The sequence below is a fragment of the Zosterops lateralis genome (genome assembly GCF_965231275.1).
Source record: "Zosterops lateralis genome assembly, chromosome: 2".
NCBI classification, from domain to species: Eukaryota; Metazoa; Chordata; class Aves; order Passeriformes; family Zosteropidae; genus Zosterops; species Zosterops lateralis.
This window is the reverse complement of record NC_139763.1, coordinates 74,957,859-74,981,073: the sequence shown is the minus strand read 5'-3', so window position 1 is coordinate 74,981,073 and position 23,215 is coordinate 74,957,859. Positions and strand designations below refer to the sequence as shown.

Below are 23,215 nucleotides of genomic sequence, written 5' to 3'. Positions count from 1 at the left end.
ATCTCACACTTCCCCACTCTCATTTAATATCTTTTACACAAAAGAAAAAAACAAAATCTAGCAAATAAAATGGTGGAAAGTGGTCCTTGAAATAGCATGCAGGCATTTCCTAGTGACATCATGCTTAACAATCAATTAACATGCAACTCTTGCCTCTGGTCAGAGCATGCTTCAAACAGCTCTAATGGCATCACAAGCAGGAAAAACAAGCAGGGATTTTGAGCTGCTTTTGATGAAAACTGTAAGGGCAAAGTATTATGACAAACCACCTGTGACACTAGAGGGAATGCCCAGGGGAGGAGAGTCACCTGGGGAGATTCCTGTGATGATTTTTTTTCTTTGCTGGCCATCAAAGAGTGTTTTCCCTTGAGATTCTTCTTTTACTGTTACCAAAAGTAACTCTCACTATTAAAGCTGTCATTAGCCAGCAGCTATGGACTGTCTCATTATCTTTTGTGCTTGAAAACACTACTTCATATTGAAAGAAAGTACAAAAGAATTGCATTCATTCTTGTGCAGGGGGGCAACAGCAGGTTTATCAAACACATCCTTCATGAACGTTTGTGTTACTGCAATGACCTCAATTTAAAGACCACAACAACACAAAATCAGAAGAGTATTTTCTGTACAATTTCCTTCTGCAGCAATGTATTTGTATTAATAAAAATGTTCTTAAAATGTACACCATTTTCGAGAAAAGTTCACCATGATAATTACACACTGGCTAAATACAATATAAAAAAAATATCAGTTGTCTCAAAGATTATAAAAACTCCAAAAGCAAAAGTTACATTTTTAAGAACTCTAATGGCCATGAGGATATTATCCTTTTGGTTGCTCAGCTGAAAAAGGAAAACCTAAACTCACTGTACAAATCTGGTTTTTCAGGCTTACAGCTACATGTGATCCAGTGTCCAAAACAGAAACAGATCATCAGCAATCAAACAATATCCTATATTTTACAATATATTAGCCACAAATAAAACATTGGTGTTATTCTTAACATCTGAAGTATCCATTAGTGTAATTCATGGCTTATACAGTCCTTGACTCCAGGTTGCTCTCATTCTTTCTTTTTGGTGAAGTCATATGGTTTCCACCACTGTGCAAACTGCAACACCTTTTTCCGCTGCTCCTCAAAGTTCTGTCTGATTCCTTTTCTCCAGAGCCGTGGTTCCAAGTCCAGCATGCCACCAATAATTTCCTTTGCAAGTAAAAGTAAGATAATGATAAATGCAAAGTTATCATATAACTTAACACTATCTTATCACAGAATAAAGAAATATGTATTTTCAAATTATGAGATTTCAAATTATTTTCTTCAAGTGCCAATTAAAACTTGAAGTTCTGAAAAATATACCAATTTAAACATAGAACTGCCTTTGTTAGATGGTTGCCTCAGCAAAATTCTTGTAAGCACAGCACATTAATGTACTGCTTAAATATCCTAACACTGCAAAACTGTTAATGCATTAGTGCATTTGTGATTAAGGTAAGTTCAGAAAAAGAAAGCTGCCCACTTTGCTGATTCTAGTGTTATATTTCTCCCCAATCACTCTTCATGTTTTTGCAACACTGACTCTTTCAGAAAATGTTTTCTGTGACATAATAAAGAAAGGAAGAATTTATTACAGCTCTCCCTGTATATACATTTTACACTATACATACTGTGAGTAGCAATTTAACCACACGAGGGTTTTAGTAGGACTTTCTATGTGTACACACACTAATTTATACAAGCGTCAGTGCACCTATGTATCAATACTATGGCCATGAAAATTCTTAAGTAGATGCAAGTATCTTCCATCTGTAAGATTATATACCTATAATGTCAAATATCAGCAGTTCAGATCAAGTGAAAAGAAACACCAATTTAGAGTCACAATCTCACTATCAGCTAGTGAAAAAATCAACTACTTCTTCATTCAACAAGCCAAGTTACAATGACTCATCAAGAAAAGACAGATAATAAACTGAGATAGAGTACATCAAAGTAACTGTTCTGGCAGCATCTTGGTTTAATTACTTAAATTTTCCAAAACAGAGTATAATTGGTAAATTAATCTTTTACATAACAATACCTTTCCAAAGTAATGAGGGAAATTGTGTTGATCTTCAATCACATGAGCAAATCCTCCCTGAAGGCCAAAGTCCACAGAAAAGTACGGCAACCCTTTAGGAACCTACACATGCAAAAGCACATTTTCAGATGTTTAACAAACATTGTTGGCATTTAGTCAACCTCCCCACAGGAGAATGAATTTGAACATGGCTTTGCAGTTGATAGTATAGTTTTATTTTAAACTACCTCTCAAACCAACTACATGAGGATAAAAAATTACAACAAAGAAATAGTAAAGCAATAGTAAAGCAGGTAAGGGAAAATAACAACATACAGCAACTGGACAAAAAGACAGTGAAGAAAAGATGACTGGGATGGCAGAACTTCCAGAGGGCACAGCTGGAATAGCAAGTAGATGGAAACCCCAGGCAGCAGTGTGCACAGTGGGCAAATGCCTCCTTGATTCCACATCTCTGAATTATGTAACTTTAAGAAAAAATTTAAGATAATCACTAGCAAGCTGCATTTATTAAAGATAAGATGTCAGAGACCGGTCATAGGAAATATTTATCCAGTGAAAAAACTGACACTTATGGGGAAGGGGAAACAACTTTTTGGACAACAGATTACCAGAAATCCCCTCTATGTGAATGGACAGATATTATCCTTAACTTGCCAAATCAGACAACTTAATAATTCCATCAGCCTTCCAGGGAGATAATGGATATCTGCCACAAGAAAGACCCTTCAGTCTAACAGAAGTGGATCCATTTATTGCTACAGTACCACAAGTAATTTCTGCTGTTTCACTGCAACAAGTTATTTTTCCCTCCTTTAATTGTTGAGGATGTTTCTGTACTGGTAAGACTTACAAAGACTCCAATTCATAAGCTTTCCTTTGCTACAGTCCAAATAACCATAAAACTTTCAGGAGGAGTGTTCCATGTATCACTTGAAATATTGACTTTAAAAATAATTAAGATTAAATACAGAAGAGCAATGCAGCATAGCAAGAGACATTTAACACTTTAAATGCACTTTTAAAAAATCATTAAATAAGAAAAAATGGCATGGCAGGTGATATCTTAAAAAAAAAAGTCAGCTTTGTCTTATTTCTCACAATTTCTGCACACAATCCTCTGACTGGGTGATGTCTCAGCCATGCCTGACCTTCCAGCCAGGTACCACCATCTCCCAACACAACTCTCCAAATTCCCAAACCTCAGTTCAGTCTCCAAGCCACACTCTCCCATCTTTGTGAAGTCTACAAACATCTCTTAGCCTACAATAATGTTAAAATCACACGACTGTGTAACAATTTATGTTCAGATACATTGTATTAATGTAAAGAACTGTCCTGATTTAATCTGAAAACTGGCCTACCTTCAATAAATATATTAATAGTCACAAAAATGTATGTCTCTATAACACACATCTTCCAGCTCAATATTAAAATGAGGAAACAATCTTTGAACAAAACAGATCCAGCATAATTCCTTTAAGATTTGTTTATATAAAGATGTTTCATCTCAGTATCCAGGAGACAGAGAAGGTACTGTTCCCTTGTTTTACAAAAGAAAGATTCATAATGCTATTTATATTTTCACTCCATAAACTTAGCAACACAAATGGCTGTTCTAGGTTAATGAAAAAGACACATCATATTTGTTCCAGGAAAGTAATTTGCAAATCTTTGATCTACCTTAATTCTTAAAGTTAATCAAGAAAATTATGGCAGTACATGTCCTCAAAGTGTCAGCTTTGTTCTCAGATAATGCTGGCAGCTTAGTCCACCAGTTGTTGAAATAAATGGGAATCTTTTCCCTGATGTCAGTTAAGAGCGCAGACTGATAATTCTCCTCATACCTATGCCATCTTCTGATGCACTAATCTAATTGTGTTTCCTTTCTTCTCTCTTTGAAACAGATAATAATGGAAAAATGTTAGAAGAATTTGATGATAAATTCAGGATACAAAGCACTTCATTACTTACAGATTTCCGAATATCTTTTGAAGAAAGATCAATTAACTTCTTGTTCATGGACCACTCTTCATCAGACTCCATTATAGCTTTCTGTAAAATGATTTTATCTAAAGGTGAAAATAGTCCACCATATAGCAAAGGAAGAACTAACTTTAATGAAGTACATTGTAGTAGTGCAAGTAAGAATTACTTCTTAACAAAATAGCTTTGTTTTTGGTAACCTTTCTCATTTCCACAAGCTACTTTATAAAGATACCATATAGTATCTTCAGACCCACCCAATACAGTTCCTCTGATTCTTTTTTTATTTTAAGTTTTGCTTGACACAAGTTTCAAATAAAAGGTCACATTCTCTTTTTACTCACCCACCCCACACAAAACCTCTTATGAATTTATTACACTAAATTAGCCTTCTTTCTCTTTTAAACACTAAGAGAAGAATCCAGCTTAGAAGGATGATTGCCCTTAAAAGCCCAAAGCTGACTCTGTATGAAACTGGGTATATATAGTGTAGGGGAAGTACCTTTTAAATTTCATTTGCTGTGCATTTGAATGATACTTCCAAAATAAATGACATTGCCTTAAATCTTGCTCTTTCCTTGTGTATTCAAAGAAAACACAAGTTTTACCAGCACCTGAAGCACAGCAGTCAGATCTAACAGGTGGAGGGTTTCAAATGTGGTAAAAGTTACTGTACTGTTGTTCCACATACTGCTGCCCCACTTCATCAAAACCTAATCATATTATTTCCAGAAAGCATAAATAGTATTTCAAAAATCAAATAAAATAATTTACTTATAAAAGGCAAATAATGAGTCAGTTGCTGAAAGCTGTAAGGACTGAGTTCCAGGCAAAAGCTTCAATAAAACTTTTCTTAAAAGGTCAGGGGAAAGAGCAGAAAAGCTATAGAAGAAATATCTATCATACTGTATAATGTTCATCAGAGGCCTAAGACACATTTAGAATTTGGACTTACTGAAATAAAGTGGGGATGAAACAATATCTACATTGGTATTTCTAAAATTGGGTAACATTATTTTCTCATTTAATGCTTGCCAAGGCACAAGTATTGTGTTTTAAGTTTATACTACAGGACTCAAGTAAGAAGTACTGCAATCCAAAGCACCTCAAGAGACTACAATTCTCTCATCTTCTTCTAGTATTTTCAGTGCAGTCAGACTTGGTACAAATGCTCAGTGAAAAACAGCTCTCCACTGACTACTTAAAAAACTGAATTATTTCACATCACTGATTTTAAGATCAAGGAATATTAGCAAAGACTGGATACAGAAGAAGGATCAAAGAACACATCTTTTCAAAAATAGCACTTGATTATCAAAAATGTTTTCCAGAAATAGATTAACTATGATATATACATTCAAATGATCTCAGAAAAAAATTTTCATGTACCTTAAAGTAGATTGGAGCCATATCTCCTACTTCTTTTGGAAGAGGAATGCATTCATACACCATATGATACCGCTTCTTCATACTCATGTTTGTTTCTAGGAACACACAGTCCAAGTCCTTAGCTTCAAACATTTTCACCAATGCATTTCGGAACACCTGTTTATAGAAAAAAAAGTGTTATTTAAACTAACTGTGCAGAACTTTCAGATATAATGTATTATTTCACTAGCATAGTATATTTGTAATAAGCTAACAATAAAATGGAAAACAGTAGCAATCATTATTAGGAAAATTCTGTATTATTTACTAATTTAATATTAACTGTATTTCCTATGATAAAGACATAGGAAGTCTAGGAAATTATTTTGAAATACACAAAATAATTAACACTACAAACTTAGTTTTAATAAATACCACATATTTTTACAGCTGAAATTGAAATTATGTTGAATTTCTTAACTGTAGTGCTCCATAAAACAACATGGCTTTAACAGTAGGTCTCAAGCCTGCAATTTCTAAGAAGGTAATGAGCTGGCTTTTACTGACTATAGTTACAATTACCCTTTTAGTACTCCTTCCAATTATATAGTTTAACAAAAAAAAAAAAAAAAAAAAAAAAAAAAAAAAAAAAAGAAAGTATTTTCATTAGATATGCTTCATCTTTAAGTTAGATACTAATAATTGCCTCAAAAAATAAAGCCAACATTCTCACTGTATGGAAGCAAACCAAATGTACTGCTGAATACATGTGGCCTCACACTACATTTCCCTGTCAGAGGGATGAGGTGCTGCACCTAATGCAAAGTATTTCAATTACTTCTGATAGCTCCAGTGTCAGGGTCCTGCACACACCCAGGAAGCCCTGCAGCCTCTGCCTGTTGGGGCTCTGGCTGCCCATGTAGGTGGGAAGCTCTGATGTACTGCAGTTGTGAACTGGATTAGATTCAGCAGAAAGAGATGGGGTATTAAAGAGTGGTGAAAAGTGTGGACCTGGCCTCGAATTCTGAACAAATTATCAAGAACAAGGGATGATCTCTGAGAATCATTCAAAGTCATTTTCAAGTGCACAAAAGATCTAACTTTCTGGTTGGGTGAATGCTTCTGCAAATTTCTCAAGATCTTGAAAAATGCTTTTTAAAAATAAAGATTTTTGTCTTACATGTGCTTCTACATCATTTCGAGTGTAAGCCAAGAAATCACTGAAACTGTAGGAGTCCCATAGATCAAGGCACCATAGTCCTAAGATTCACATAATTCACAGGTAGTCCTTTTTGCACTGGTATTTTTTCCCAGTTAACAATGCTCAGAAGTACAAACAGCACCATTAAAAGGCTAATCCTTAATCTACTTAAGATTCCTTATCTTAATGTAAATGGAGAGCTGATGAATCAAACACATCATCAATATCAGCAAGCACTGAAGTAAAATAGAAGGAAAACAAATCACTACCAGGTTTTCAATGCAACAGGACTAGAAATTGAGCTCTCCATCCTTCTCCCATCTTGCTCAGTATGAATCAAACTGAAAGTCTAAGAAACATGGCCAAATATCTATCTGAACTAGGTATTTCAGCTCTTCAAAGCAGGCCCTTGTGCCCTGAATTTCTCCTCACTAATGAGCTGCTCCATGCTGTGACAGGAGCATGCTACCATCAATCCCCTCAAGCAACTGCTGAATTACAGCCAGAAGACACTGTCCAGTGTTCCATGACTGATCTGGGGCTCTACAGCACAGGGTGACAGGCTACTCTGGACTAACAACTTCTGGTCTTCTTGTCGCCCCAGCCACCAGACCTCTACTCCTGAAACACATTGAAGCAAGCAATGTGGTGAGATACCAAAAGCTGAGAAAGACTATCACTTGCAGCTGCTACCCTGCAGTATTAACTGAAATACAAATCTGCCAAAAAGCCTAGAATATCAGCAGATGTTAGCTAAATTTCCCCAGTTGCATTTTCTTGTTTTAAAATACATTGGACTTCTCCTCCAAATTATGAACAGGCCAAAGCATCAAGAATAATTAGCACTAGAAAGGAGAAAATAAGAAAATAAGAGAAATAAGAAGGCTTAGCTTATGCTCAGATGCACACAACATCAATACATGCAACAGTTCAGTCAACACAGAATGTGTAAAGATTTATATATTTTCATATAAAAAATATTCCATGCATATTTGCTTGGGCAAGTGAGCGCATCAGTGTCTAAACTACACAATATGTTAAATTCAAGAGCTTGAAGGCATACAGTATAAAGGAGCTCTTTTTGCTTTACTCCAATATATTCTAAAAAAAAAAAAAAAAAAAAAACAAAAAAACCAGCAAAAATAGTTAGCTAAAACACATAGTTCATACAACATTTTGTGAATACTTAAAAGTGTGGTAATTTTTTCCCTTCAACAGTAATAAAAAATATGTCTCTGGCATCATAATGTTAGTTTAGTCATTGACTATCTGCTTATGCTCTTGCTAAAGCTTTCCAGACTCCTCCTTCTGTAATACATAGAAGTTGGCGAAAAAAAAAGTCATGTATCCATCACTTTCCAAAATACTTCACTGCAAAGAAGCATCTAAGTTGCCTATGAATATATTCATAGGATCAAAGGATAATGGTTTTAGCAACTAGCAACTACTAGCCCTTTCAAGCAAGTAAAAGACTAGTGTTGAAGACAGGGACTGCATCTGCTTATCTGCATCTGCTTATAATTGTTTAGTTAAAAGCTTAGGGTAAACAGAAGATCTAGGATAAACATATTAATCACTTTTCTGCATGCTCTTTTGTTCCTCCTGATCCTACTTGTTGCACTTATTTGCTTCTTATCCAACTTTCTTAGTCATTTCTGTCATATGCAAGAGAACTCATTTTCTTCCTGGTTGGAATGGAACATAATTTACTATATGAAACAGTATCAGACATGAGACTCGATGTGGGGAGCAAATTTGAAAAGTCAGAGAATCCATCTGCCAGACTTGAGGCAAGAGCAACATTATTTAAATTGTTGCAAAATTATTCTGGTTTTAAATCTCAGCAACTACAACAATGAAACCTTTCTCCAAGCTGATATAGTCTCCAATATTTCAATATAAGAGGTTGCATTATAAGGGGTTGTTTTCCCCTTGTAATAATCCTGATGGCATGACAGGGGGTTGACAAACACAATCAATCTCTTAGGCAGAAGCTTGTTACATCCCTCCCTTGATTTTCCATCTCCAAAGAAAACAGAACTCAAAATCTTCAAAATGTCTTCATAAGGGAGTTGGAAAGCACAACCCATTATGCTTGGCACTTTATTTTAACAATTCTTTTTAAAAAAAGGTAGAACATTGGATTTGAACAGGGATCTCATTGACTTTAAGAGTGAGATAGTTGTCTGTTGGTTTCCGCCCAAAAACAGATTAAAAAATTGAAGATATGTAAACAACATCATGGTATTTCATTTTAAGTAATCTGCCTGCTCTAACAATTCTTTTCTTTTCCTTGGCACTCCCAAGAAAATCTTATGAAGCCAGTTATTCTATTTACTGTAAGGGATCAGCTGTACCTACTTCATTTCCAATAGACATTCCTCTAACATGGTTTCAAAGACCTCCAAAGGATGCATGTTCTGCAGCATTCCAAGAAACTTCTTCTAGTGCTTACAAATTGAAAATTTGCTTCAGTATTTACCCTGCCTCTCTTTCCTGTTAATATTTGACCACTAATTTTCATTCACAATGTGAGAATGTTATGCCCCTTATTGGAATCCAAGTAGAGCTGCCAGACTGCAAAATATGAAAACATAATGTACTAATATTACTATCTACAACAAAATTATTTTACAAAAGTGTTAGAATGGGAGACAGTTTCTCAGCAGACCTGGATTTCTTCCCAGATGTCTTCATCCAAAAGAGTGGCTGCAGTGTGGTGCTGTAGAGGGGCTATCAGGCAGTGACCTTCAGTAAGGGACTGGCTGCTGGGTAGAGACAAGTATACCTAGGAAAGGCAAACAAAAACTCAAGTGCCCAGTTTTCCAGCATTAAAAACCTTCTCATTGCTGAAGCTAAGAAATTAATCATTTACTAAATTCAAACCAACAGCAGCCATTAGCTACTAATTACAGCAAGGTATTAGCAATTTTAATGCTTTTTAAAAGGGCCCATTATCCACCAGTAGCTCATATGAATCAGGAGTATCCAGAGAGCAGTTCCACCACCAAGGCAGTAATATCAGCCTTATAAACCAATTGGTTTAAGAGCTGTTATGAAAGCACACTCTTTAGTGCATTCCAGTATTTTTTTAATTTACATACATAACTGTATGCATTTTTATAATATATGTATGTATGTATATAAAAATAAAAATATATAAAAACTGCATACAGTGGGATAGGGGGAAAGAATCCAGAAAAAAAGTAGAATTTGTGGGTTGAGATAAAGACAGTTTAAAAGGACAGGAAATTAAATAACGATGATGATGATAATAACAACAACATACAAACCAAGTGATGCACAATGCAATTGCTCACCACCCACCAACTGTTGCCCAGCCACTTCCCATGCACTGGCCTCTGGCCAACTTTCCCCCAGGTTTATCCACTGAGCATGATTATCATCTGGTCTGGAATATTCCTTAGGTCAGTTAGGGTCAGCTCAACTTCTTGTGCCCCTCCTGCCTTCCCACTGGTGGGGCAGTAAGAGAAGCAGAAGAGACCCTGAGCACTACTTAGCAACAATTAAAAACATCAGTATCTTATTAACATTACACTTATCCTAAATCCAAAACACAGCACTGTATCAGTTATTGGGAAGAAAACTAACAATCCCAGCCAAAACCACGATACCCTGTATACTTATCTATCTATTAGATAGATAAACAGAGATTATATACACATACATACACATAGATATGCATCTGTGTTAATTTATATATATACACATATAATCTCTAAAAAAAGGAATGCAATGTACCTTAAAACATACCTAGACACCTAACCTCTTTACCTACAGTTTCAGCTCAAATGAAAGCACCAATAATAAATGAAAACTGTAGAGAAAAAAATTATAAAAAGGCTCTATTGAAGAATTTCAATGTTATAAATCCAAATATTTATGCAACTTTTAAAAGCATTACCAGAAGCAGAAAGGTTTCCAAACCAAATTTCTGTCTATTTCAAAAGATTTTAAGCTTAAAAATTCAATTCTCCAACTAATTTTCTTTGATATCAAGATACAGTTCTTTACCAGTTCAAATTTCCTCCAGTGAAGTTTGATTTAGTCTTCCACAAATCCACCTACAGTCTCATCTCTGCACTGAGATCTTTCATTATTACTCCTGTCTTCTACAAACACAACATCAAAGATTAGCTTTAAAATTCATGACAGATTTATATCTTTTTTCCTTCTCAGCCTTGATGAAGTTGTGGAATCAACTGAAAGGGCAAAGGAAAGTAAGATGCAGAACAATAAATCCTTCCATAGAACCTATTTTGTTCCTAATTTTAAACACTCTAGCATCATTTCTTTTTTACTTCTACATTTGTGTTAAATTGCTATTTTCTTACCTTGGTGCCAATTGCAATAATAAGATGTTTAGAAAGTTCACTGCTATCAAAGCAGTAGGGACACTTTTCCATGCTTGCAGCAAGTTGCTGGTGCTCACGGATTGCTTTTCTTCTTTGTACTTCCTCCTCCTCCCCACTGCGTGCTCTCTTGGCTGCTTTGGAAACAAACATGTCATCCAGAGTGTAGTACTCTCTGTCAGTTTTCTCCATGAGCTGAAAAGATATGCAGAAAAATTGCACATATTTATAAAGTAGCAAGCAAAACTACTTAGCTCTTTGTAGTATTCCTTACTTGAGAAAAGCATAGAGTACATAAGCTGTAGCATTTCTTCCTTTCATATGGCATCTGCTGCAGATGGAATCATCAGGTACCTCTCCTGAGAGCAGTCATACACAATCTTAGCACAGATATTAAAATATAGATATGTGACAGCAGTGAGAACAGTATATTACTATATTCCATTTCAAATTAAGGGCTAGGTATTTCAGTATTATCTTGACATAACTTCAGCTATCTTTAAATAGATGCACAATTTTATATATCATATATTTTATGAGTTATATTTTATCCTCCCCTTTCTCCTCCTCCTCTCCTTTTGCAACTACCATTAAATCATCTTTTGTGAAATAACTAGACCATGACTCTGCACTCATATTCACATTCTGTGAAAATATGATGACAGCTATTCTTACCAAGTGGACAGGACTAAGCCATTTTGGGAAGAAAACAGTCTTTGCCTTCAGTACTAAGTCTTTCTGAGTGCACTTGTTGCACACCACAACAAATCTTAATATATTTTAGGATTCTAATTAGGGTAGCCCTAGCAAAGGACTAATGTTAACTCAAGGCATTTGAAAAGCATGTTATCATAACTGAAACACAGTCTCCAAACTAAAGAAATTCTTCCAAATATCCCAGGCATAGTTCCCGTAGATTTTATATATATATATATATATATATATATATATATATATATATATATATTTGTAGAGTACATAAGGTACTTTCCCCAAAAAAGACAGCACCTCTTGCTTTTCCCAAATACTGCAGTTCCCTAGCACAGATTAATACCTTATTTTGAATATGCTCAGTAGTTTCCTTATCAAACAACTGAGGAGGAGCGTGCTTAATATTACTTTATTCAGCTATAATACACTTAATTGCTTATGTGCATTTCCTACTGGAAGCCACTGCAGACTAAAATCAACAGTTCAAGAGTTCAACTACATTCTTCTTCCTTGTCTTACTATAATGTTGTAATTCTACATTTAACAGAAAAAGGAGATTCCTAAGATTTAGAAAAAGTATGCAGTGGTTTGGATGTCTAAAATAAGTCTCTGTTCCTCTGTCATATAAGCATTAAAAAGGAAAAGTTAGACCTGCAGCAGAAGCACTGCTTAGAGAATAGCAGCATTTTGTTATTACTAAACATAAAGTTTGGGGTTTTCTTTTAAATAAAAAATCTGCCATGAGAATTGAAATACACAGGAAATATGACAGTTGGCAGACTAGAAAGGAAAGGAAGAGTGGAAATCACAACACTTTGTCTATCAGGAGTATCACAAATAGCACAGAATACCATTACTACTTTGCTCTGCTTGCACTTATAAGTAGTCATGGAAATTCCTGGTTTGTTACACACAACCTCTTTTAAAGAATAGTACTTTTCAAATATTCCACAGAATCACTTGTGATAGACTAAATATTCATCTTATTAAACAGCCTGGAAGATGCTTCCCTTCAACATGGGTAAATGGCTGTATACAACATGATATCTGGGATGCAAAGCAAAATTCTTACATACAAAGTAGCAAACTTTCATAAAGTAGGTGCTGTCTAAAATCCAGATTTTGTTTCTTCTGGTACAGTCATGACAAACAGATCATAGAACCAACAGTTTAGGTTGAAAGAGACTTTAAAGATCACCTTTGTCTAAGCCAAGTTGCTCAGGGCCCCATCCAGCCTGGTCTTGGACACTCCAGGGATGGGACATTCACAACTTCTCTGGGCAACCTGTGCCAGTATCTGAGTTCCCTCAAAGTAAGGAATCCCTTGCAAATAACTAAACTAAATCTACCCTCTTTCTGTTTGGGGCCATTAGCCCTTGTGGTATCTGCCTGTGTGAAAAGTTGCTCTCCCTCTCTTTTCTAATCCCCCTGTAGGTACTGGAATGTGTTATAAAGTCTACCTGGAGCCTTCCCTTCTCCAGGCAGAACAACCCCAACTCTATCAGCCTGTCTTCATAGGAGAGGTGCTCCATCCCTCTTTTCTGCCAATTGTATTATTTGGCCATAACTAAATCTCTCAAAAAGAAGTTAAAAGGAGAATTGAAAGAACAAGAAGAAATCATTCTCTAAAATGCCAGAAGGAAAGCAAGTAATCATTTAAAAACTGATTTCTTTCATACATATATTCTTTCATACAAGAGGCAGAGCTAGTACACATCCAAAGAAGGAACTATGCTGATGTATTAGAGCTGCTGGAAAGCTGCTGTTCTGCATTACAGGTGCAGCATCACACCTGCTGAACTTGAAGCCAATGCATTTTGGAAGTTGTGTATTTACTACCCTCACCATGATTGATATTGTTTGGTATCACCCTTGCTGCTCTGTTGCTGCACAGAGATCAGAAAAAAGCAGGAAGTCATTTTGATCTATCAGTTTAAAGTTAGGATGTCCTACAACACATCATTGAATTACCTAAAGCTAACACAGGAAATTCAGGTATTTCTAAGGGCAATACACCTGAAGTCCTTGTTTCTACCAGATGCTGAACAAAGCCCAGCGCTGTGCCAAACTGACATGTTCATAAGACAGATCAGCTCTACAGTCCCCATTCTTCTCCTACTTCACCTTTCTTTATTTTTGGCTTATTTGCCACATTCTTCCTTCATATACACCCTCTTTTTTTCAGCTTTCTTTTTTGGCAAGCACTGATTAACCAGAGGACACAAAGGCAGCTTTAGGACCAGGCAAAATGTCATGGCCTCCCACATCTCATAGCATAATTGTGCAGCTATCTCATTTCTACCATCCATCTGATTTTCCTCAGCCAGGATGCAGTTTTCATTTAATCAACAGAGAGGAATCATAACTGTGCTTGCCCTGGCCAAGAGAGGCCTGTAATACACAAACATTTAAACAGCAGTCAGGGAAGGCATCCAAACTTCTCTCAGGAGCCCTCTGGGCTTTCATTTGGACAGCTTAAATACAGTGCAAATGTGGCTAAAACCCAAGGAAAGGGGTGAGATCTCTAACCATTTAGCACAGGAGTTTAGAAAGAAATCAGCATCTGACTATGCATAAATTAGAATGATTTGAGAGAGGGAAAAATTACAGTGTTGTATTTTCTGATTAAATCCTTATCATGATAATTACCATGAATAGTATGAATATATTACATGAATTATTTCATTATATAACATTCTGTTTACTAAATAATTGAAGCCCTTCTTAATTTGTTACATTAATGGAGCCATCAGGCACCACGGCATGGGGCTACTTCCTAAAGTAACTCCTGCAAATCTGTGCAAGGTACACCTCAGGGTCAACCTCATTTTTCTGCCAACCTATGTTCAGGCCACTGGAACCGATCTCATAGCTTGATTTTAAACCAATTCTGTTTCTCTTATTCCACAGTAAAACCCCTGGTGTCTTATACACTGCTGGCTTCCCACACGCTCCCCCTGAAGCATGCTGCACGTTGTGTCTCTTATTTCTCCCTCTGCTGCTATTACTTGCTTTTTGGGTGGCCCCTTCCGAAAAAAAAACCCTGCCAGAGAATTTAGTATCATTGTGATGCTGAAAGGAAACCTTAAGAGACAGAACTCCTAATGATTGAGATTATACTTGTATAATACCTCAAGTATACTTTTTTGCCCTCTTCAAATTTCCTTTGAAATTTGAGGATAAAATGGGAAATTCTATTAAACACAATTAGCAGAGGAACAAAAGATACCTGCATGGTTCCAGTGTGGGTTATTTTCAGCTTTTCTGTACTGTTTCTTTTCTGCTTATTTTCTTGCTCCAATTTGTATGCAACTATTGAACTTCTGTTTTTCCTGTTTCCTTGCTAACGCAATCATAGCTAGAGCTACTTCCATGTAAGCTAATAAAAGTGCATCTGCTTGAAAAATTTGTGGAAAAAAAAGTCTATAGATTGTATAAAATGTATCAGTTTGGGTTTAAATTGTCATGGCAACACTGACGTCTTTAAATGACAGAGTTAATATTTGTGGAATGTTGTATCATAATGTATTTCAGGAAGCTGCAAAGAAGAATAATCTATTATTTTAGAATACAAACCTGAGTGACATAAGAATACATCTCATCACATTTAAATTTATTCAGCATTTAATACCTATTCTTAAGAACAAAATCACCTCAGAAAAGTTTTTCTGATCTCAAATAGTATTTGCTTAAGACAAACAAAGACAGAATTTTATCATGTAAACCTTTTTGCAATTCCAGTCTCCCTGTGAACACAGACATTTGAATTTGTATATTTAATTCATCATATAATTCAGCAAATAGGCATTTTCAAAACCTATCATCACACTGAAACAAAGAATATTTTAAACACATAGTATCAAAGGATTTTAAGCTATCACTGCACAGAGTGCTTTTAGGGCCTGTGTCACGGAAAAGAAAAGATTACCCACCACGCTGGTGAGCACAGTAGTTCAGGATTACCTTTGAGCAGCAGAAGTCAAGCAGAAAACAGAAGTCAGGGGACTGCTCAATGGCTAGGGACCAACCTCCTTTTTGTTTCAGCTATTTGAAATTAAAACTACACATCTTGGTATAAGTAGTTACTAGGACAGATAAACTTTATATAAAAGCTAATGGTATAAAATGTAAACCAAACAAAAATACCTTCAGCCATAGAATTCTACTATTAAAGTTCTGATTAGCATTTCACTTTACTGTTATTCCTGGCCATAATTTTAATATCTAGGAAAGACTGTCCTGCACAAGTCTTCATTTCCAACATATCATGTAATTTTAACAAAATCCTGGAAGAATCCTAAATGCTTCTTATTCAGTCATTTACTATGGGCTACATCTACACAGTTCTTAGTGTTCCCAGGTTGTCTTCCCTAATTCAGCTGTCACTGCTGTTGATTTGTTTCCACATGCAGGAACAGCTTTAACTTTGTGTCCACACAATATACACAGAAGGATTTTTAGTGCTTTGCATTGAAATGTAGCAGAACAAGGTGTTGGAAGTTATTTCTCTGGGGTTTTTGCAATAATTTTTTACAGCAAACCATGCACATGATCTTTAAGTAAATGTAAAAAGCAACAGGGCACCAGAGCTTTGCTGGCTTTATCATGTCTATTAAATATTGTGCTAAAATTGCTTCAGCGTGTGAAGAAGGAGAAGGAAAAGGTTCATTACATAATAGTAGCAGCAGAAGCAACATTTTGCATTTTTCACTTTAGCTTCTAAGGTTTCTTCAATACTATCATTTTGGTTTACGATGATGGAAATGCAAAAATGTGAACAGGCAGATTTGCACAGCAAGTAAAAATGATAAGGCTGAAAGTAATTTTCTATTTTACAGACTTTTACACAACCAAGGAAAGCCAACATGCAAATTTCCTTTTTGCAAACCTATAATACCAGAACATCCCTAGGCTAAATCCATAAAGGAAGGTCAGCATTACTAATAAAGCATTTTATTTTTCACTGCTGAATTCCTCTTAGGAATTACTGCACATATTTTAAAACAAAATTAGTTTCTGGCCAAAATTAAAATGTCATGATGAACAACACAAACTAATTGTTCTCTCTTTCTTTAAGTAAAATATAAAAAGGAAAGAAAAAGCTTTAGTAGAATTAATACATACAAATACAAGGTAATTTCTCTTGAGGTAATGTTCTACGAATCAGTCTCTAAACACCCACAAGCATCTATTGACATAAGTGAAAGGATTACATAAGTCTTAACAGCATGAATTTGGGAAAATTGAACCACTTACAACAGTCAGGGGCTGAAGAAACTACAGACAGGGTACTTAAAGCTATCAGTAGTGAAAATCTAAGACTTCACACATATTTTATACTCTAGAAATGTCAGAAAAAAACAGTTTTCAAATATTTTATTGACTTTTTTGTATCCTAAAGTCATGCTTCTACAACACTGAGAACCAAAACCACTTTTAAAGGTGAAGGAAATAAAAAGTAGAAATAGTGATTTAAATGGATGTTTTTTCCCTTGAGATATAACAGTGAAACATGAACAAATCAAACTCTAGTCCTGCTTTTTTTTCCATATATCAAAAAGATTAGTGTTCAGTTCTAAAGAAGTTTCTTTTCACCAGTGTAAATTAAAGATTTGGGGCTTTTTCATGGTATTCATAAATTTGACATAATAGCATGCATGGGATGGCTGTGGGAAAGGCAGCATTTCAAACTGCTGAGATAAATGACACAACATCAGCCACCTTCAAACAGAGGCCAAAGGGCAACAGGGGGTAAAAGCCCCAAGCACAGCAGGGCTGTCTTAGAACCCTGACTATAAAAATAAGAATGGACCAAGGGCAATGATAAGTCAGAATCTAAATTTAAAACAAAGAGTCAACAGGTAAACAAACAGCAAGGAGAGAGCAAAATCCCTCCATCTCATCTCGTTGAGCTCTTGAGAAAAGGAGAGGTGGGAAAAAGATTTAATAAGTACAAGTATGGCTTGAACACTGCAGATGTTTAGTCTGTCAATCTGAGTGGGAGTCTGGCATGAGATAACATACAGACTTTCATTTGCCAATGGGATTAGACAGAGGTTTCATGAAGAGAGACTTTGGGTCTATGTACTGATGTTTCTTCCAAGCCCCATTTTAAGGAAATAAATCCTTTCATGCATTATACCCTTCTATTTCAACATCTCCATCTCTCTCTACAAAACTGCAATTATGTTATTATCTTCAATAACAACTACCTTGTATTTCACTTGAAATACCATGAAAGCACTAAATATCAGGAGAGTAACACTGATCTAGAGCAGAGCATTCAGCTGTGTTTTTTAACACACTGGTCTGTCGCTGTCACTCTGTTCCCATTTGTGTGAGAGCAGTGCCTATTCCTTCCATCCTCAACAGCCATGGGGCTGGAAGTTTCTTTTGGACATAGTCTGGGAAAGTGACAGAAGCCCTGGGAAAATCCAGGAAGGAAATAATAGTGCCTTAGGTAATTCACAGTGATTAGATGAATTAAATTACTGAACAGAATTTAAGGGACAGAATCTCCTTTCTCCCATCCTAGGTAGGATATCATCTGCAGCAGTTTCCTCCCACCACTCTTCTGCAATAAGACAGATTAATTTTTGTGGATAATTTTTTCATTCCTCAAATGAAGGCAAAAAGAGAAAGTAATTTGTATGTGTCAAATTTGTGTACTATGTTATCAAACTAAAACTGGCAAAAGAGGTTTATTTGCTAAATTTCCTGCTGGAATAAAACACCTTGCTGAAACCACTGAGGAGAGAAGAATTTTGAAGACTAACTTACTGAGTCCTAAATCATAATGCAGATACTCCATGCAGTACAGGCTTATAAAGTACATAAATAATCATCTAGAATATCTGACATCACACCCAAATTTTTCAGACTGCTGCCAACACTTCAGTGGTAATACTGATCTTGTGCTGTGAATAAGAATGTATTCTACAGACATGGAAAGACATGGAAATCTCAGGGAGGCCTAAGAGCCAGTTTCTTAATCTAAAATCAAGAAACAACCACCATCTGGGGAAGACCATCACATTTTGTGGCAACAGGATCTGGGAATCACCTGCACAAAAACTATCAAAAGCATTTTAGATCTTAATGGAGAAGAACAATTGGCATCTGAAATGCTTCTTTTTATGAAAGCTAAACAAAAGTACTTTCAAAACCTAAATGTGACATTTCATAGGACTACAGTACCATGAATTAAAATATAGACATTGTAATGGCTTTGACAAAATATCTACTTGGACAAAAAATATCTACTTTGACCACACACTCCAATACACTCAGCCAGTAAATAAATAGCATGGCTCAATCTTAAAAGGTTAGTCAAGAAACTTGTTCTAATAAAATAATGTGATGTAGTAAATCTTTGCTTAGTAACAAAAAAGAAACACATTACATAGCATCTGATCCAAAGCTCACTGAAGTTTGCAGGAATTCAGAGCTTTCCAAAACTAAAATGAAGTATTTGCATAGGCTAGGAAACACGATATATTCTTGTAACACTATCCTTCAAAAAAACTAAACAAAAACAAGAAAATGAAAACAAAAATGAAACCAAAAAAGAAGGAAAAATGAATGAAACATACTAAACCCAGTTGCTTTCTCACCCAGTATGACCATTTCATGTTGCAAAATCAATCTCCAGCAATGGCTAAAATATACGGGGAAAAGTTCACAGAACTGACTCCTCTGCTACACAATTGCAGCTCTCAGCATTTATTGCGGAAATCCTGAGCCAAAACCTATCTAGATCTCCCTATTTCATATTTAACAATGAAACAGTATGTCACTAAGTTGCTATATCTTTTTTTGCCCCCACTCACAATTAAGGCCTCCACTGCATTTCATGCTCTACAACACAAGTTCTACAATCACCTTCTTCACTGAAAAAAAATCTCAAACCTTCATGTTAAACTCTGTTCTGTGGCCACTTCCCATATGAGAAACAAAAGTAGTTGTATTCTATTAAACTTTTATGCTAATTGTTCTAGCCTAGCAGCTGCCTTCCCCTATCCACCCACTCCCCTCAAGCTGAAGAAATTTTGTTTACTTAGGTTTTCTTCAAATGGTCACTGCTCTGTGCCCCTGATTAGAGGGTACGCTTTAACTGCTTGGGCAGCATTCAAGATATGGGCACACCATGCATTCACTACACACTTTAAAATGTTCCTAAATTCTCTCTTTTCATAACCTCCAAAATTCTGATTCTCTTTTTAATCTCACCAGCACTGAGATGACATTTGCAGACTCACAATGACTCTCAAATCAAGCATCAACAACCTCTTGTACATGTACAGTCATGGACTCACTCAGCTTCAACACTGCCAATATTTTGCTTTCATTACTCTGTCTTTCATCTGAATTTATTGTCTCAATACCTATGATGGGATGTCTTCCTCTTTATTTGAGTTCTATAGCACAATCTCCTGTGCCTGAACTAGACATTTTAATTCCTTTTATACCCATAATGCCTTTCAGATTTCATTTAAAATAGGCCAGGCGACTCACATCACTGAAATATGTACGTCTCTCCAGTGACTCTAAAGTGGATCTTAAGATGTTTCACAATGTTAGAAAAAATCCCCGCTTAGTAACTGGAAATTCTACAATTTACAATTTATAATTACCTCTATTTTTGACAGTCCTGTAACCATAAACAATTCCAATCTCCCTCCAGGCCTTCCCATTACTCAAACCTCATGTCCCCCCTGATATTTGTAATAATAACATGCTAATTAAAAAGTCATACACACAACATCTTACCTTTGATGCCATACGCATGAACAGTGAGTTTTGATCCTCTGCTGTTCTCATCTTCTCATTTTTGACCAAATCCTTCAGGTTCATACTATCATCATCCTGAAAATACCTTACTCTCTCCTTATCTACATGAGTAGGCATCTGGAAGCAAGCACATTAAAAATAAATATTAACCTAATGAGGAAGATCAGCTGTAAAATTCAGACCCTAACAATTACAACAAGTTTAAAGAATCATGAATCAAGCTAAACAGATCCAAAACAACTGGGCTAATAGCTCCATTTGATTTTAAGAGAAAAACTTCTTTCCCTTTCTTCAATTGCACCACTATGTCTAAATAAAAATATAGCCTCTTCCCAAAATCACTATATCCTTAACATCCTTAAGGTATCAGAGCTACAACATTATCACTCAGGAAAGGTAGACAGTATTTCACTGAAACAATTAGCTCATAAAATTGAAATATTCTAAAAAGTAGTTTTATTAGTTATTTTAAATTTATTATAAATTATTTACAACTCTAAAGCTTTTGTAAAGTCACAGACATTACTGAAACATAGTAATCACAGTCAGTACTGAAAACTTGTGTGAATATGGTACCTCTGGGAAATGTTGCCATCTTAGACAGAGTACACAAGAAAACAGAGATGTCCCTCAGGATAGGACTAAACTGAATTCTGAAGGAGTACAGGGAGTGGTCATTAACATAAAGCAGGATAGCATTTTCCAAAATGGAAACAACAGGACAACGACAACAAATTCCTCGTGTCTTTCACTTCCCCATAGCAGTGTTGCAAACTGATCTGTTCTACTAATCAAAAATGCTTGCTAGAATTATGAGTGTAGTGTCACCTCCTCTTATCTCAAAAAGATGAAAGTGCTACTATATTTACTATTGGAAGCAATCATGCTAAGAATAAAACACTGCTCCAGCTTCCAAGCTTCTTATTAATCCCCAAAGCACTTTGTTAGAAAGATTAGGCAATTCTTATCATTAGTAGCCATATTTTTTATTAGAACTAACGTGAAATTAGACCTGAGTATCTCAGCAAAGTCTTTCTTAATTTGAAAATATGTAGCTCAGCTAATCTTTTTTATTTACTTAACTTTATGTAATATAAACTCAGAGACTGATAATTTTTCCTTGAACATGCATTTAAATAAGCCCTAAAGTGATCCCTTGGGAAATGAAATCTGAAAATAAACAGAATACATGCTTAATAAATATGTACTCTAATACTTAATTACTATCATCTTCCAAAAGGAACTTTTTAATTACCTACTGACATTCTGATAAGATACTCATTAATTACAGCATCATAAAAGTAAAACTACAAAATCATTTAAGAATTGCAGTTCAATACTCAGATTTGTAAAACTTACCATCTGCTGCTTTCTTCGTCCTCCTTTTGGCTCCAGTGGCTCCGTTGGTCCCATCACAGGCCATGCCCTTCCACTTCCATCTGTTCTGACAAGGACCACTTGCTCTTCTTCTTGACGGCTCGAAGCCTGTGTCAGGTTTTAAGGCATATTTTAAAACAGATGGTACAGACAAGCCAAAAGAAATACCTAATCAACATTAAATACATGTTTTAAGTCCTAAAGATTAAGTAACAGATTCTTTATATTTTGTGTGTTCAGTATAGTTCAAAGTAGACAGTTTCACCTTAGTGAGGTATTCTTTTCGCATTCAAAAAGAAAGAAGTATCAAAAATACATTCAGTTAATTAAATGCAGGGCTTTTCTTTCCCAAAGAATCACGTTTGTATTCTTGGATTTTTCGCATAAAGCTTTATCTCCTGAAGACACACAATGCTTCTAGAAGAGTTAAACAGATAATATTGAATTAATATACATTACCATCATTATAGTGCTGTATTCCTGAAAACCATCCACAAAGCTACAGCCCACTACCACTACTTCTGTGGATTGGGGGTGTGGAGAATGACCACCCTCACCCAGTCCCCTAAAAAGTTATACAACCTGTCTTCATGGAAAGTTCTCTATAGGGCCCCCAATTCATAGGAGTGTTTTCAAACTTAAATAAAGATATATTATCTATATACACAACAGAGGTGGAAAAAAGGCAGAAATTCCTCACCAAAAAGTAAGTATTTTACTTTCTAAAATATTAAGAATAATTTAAAAAATAATTTAAAAGACTGTGAACTTCCTGATACACTCCAAAGATGTTTAGGGACATCAGTTGATTAAATTAGAGCACATAATGGGGTCACTACTTAATCAGATGATATTAGGACAGCTTTTGTCAAATCTTATAAACAATTTCATTAATCTCCATTTCAAGCTATTTTCTACCAAACTGCTTTCCACCTGCCATCCTTGCCTAAGGAAAGCTTGTACTGGAAACCCAAATAAAGTCTGGGAAAACCTGTAGATACTGAAGTATACTCAACAGCTTAATTAATTCCTGATATTTTTCCAGGAAAGGAAAGTCATATGAAGGTAGAAGTTATGAACTAAAAAGCTGCCTGGGTAAGCCAGACCTCTCTCTTCTGTAACACCAAAGGCAAATCTCATTTTGCAAAGCAAACCAAGATGTCCAGCACTACTTTGGCTCCAATAAGAATACTGATAGTTTCAGAGAATACAACAGGACTTACTTCTAGCATCAGCCAGATACATTGTCTGTGCGCAACCTGTACCTCACCTGTTACTTTTTGACCAGGTAAGGACTTTTGTCCCTATTGGGATGGGGAGAAAAGGTG

At 35.6% G+C, this 23,215-nt stretch overlaps 1 protein-coding gene across 1 annotated transcript in view; it reads right to left on the bottom strand.

Annotated features, from left to right (window-relative positions):
* Positions 1 to 276: 276 nt before the first annotated feature.
* CWF19L2 (CWF19 like cell cycle control factor 2) overlaps positions 277 to 23,215 on the bottom strand; it is a gene marked incomplete at its 5' end in the record, with an annotated part of 59,024 nt that continues 36,085 nt past the window's right edge. Inside the window, 8 exons of the mRNA XM_083855945.1 lie at positions 277 to 1,204; positions 2,082 to 2,183; positions 4,056 to 4,136; positions 5,457 to 5,612; positions 9,308 to 9,424; positions 10,992 to 11,204; positions 20,490 to 20,627; positions 21,870 to 21,995. Coding sequence (XP_083712071.1) covers positions 1,064 to 1,204; positions 2,082 to 2,183; positions 4,056 to 4,136; positions 5,457 to 5,612; positions 9,308 to 9,424; positions 10,992 to 11,204; positions 20,490 to 20,627; positions 21,870 to 21,995 — 1,074 coding nt within the window. The 3' untranslated portion in view covers positions 277 to 1,063. The remainder of the gene's footprint in view (positions 1,205 to 2,081; positions 2,184 to 4,055; positions 4,137 to 5,456; positions 5,613 to 9,307; positions 9,425 to 10,991; positions 11,205 to 20,489; positions 20,628 to 21,869; positions 21,996 to 23,215) is intronic.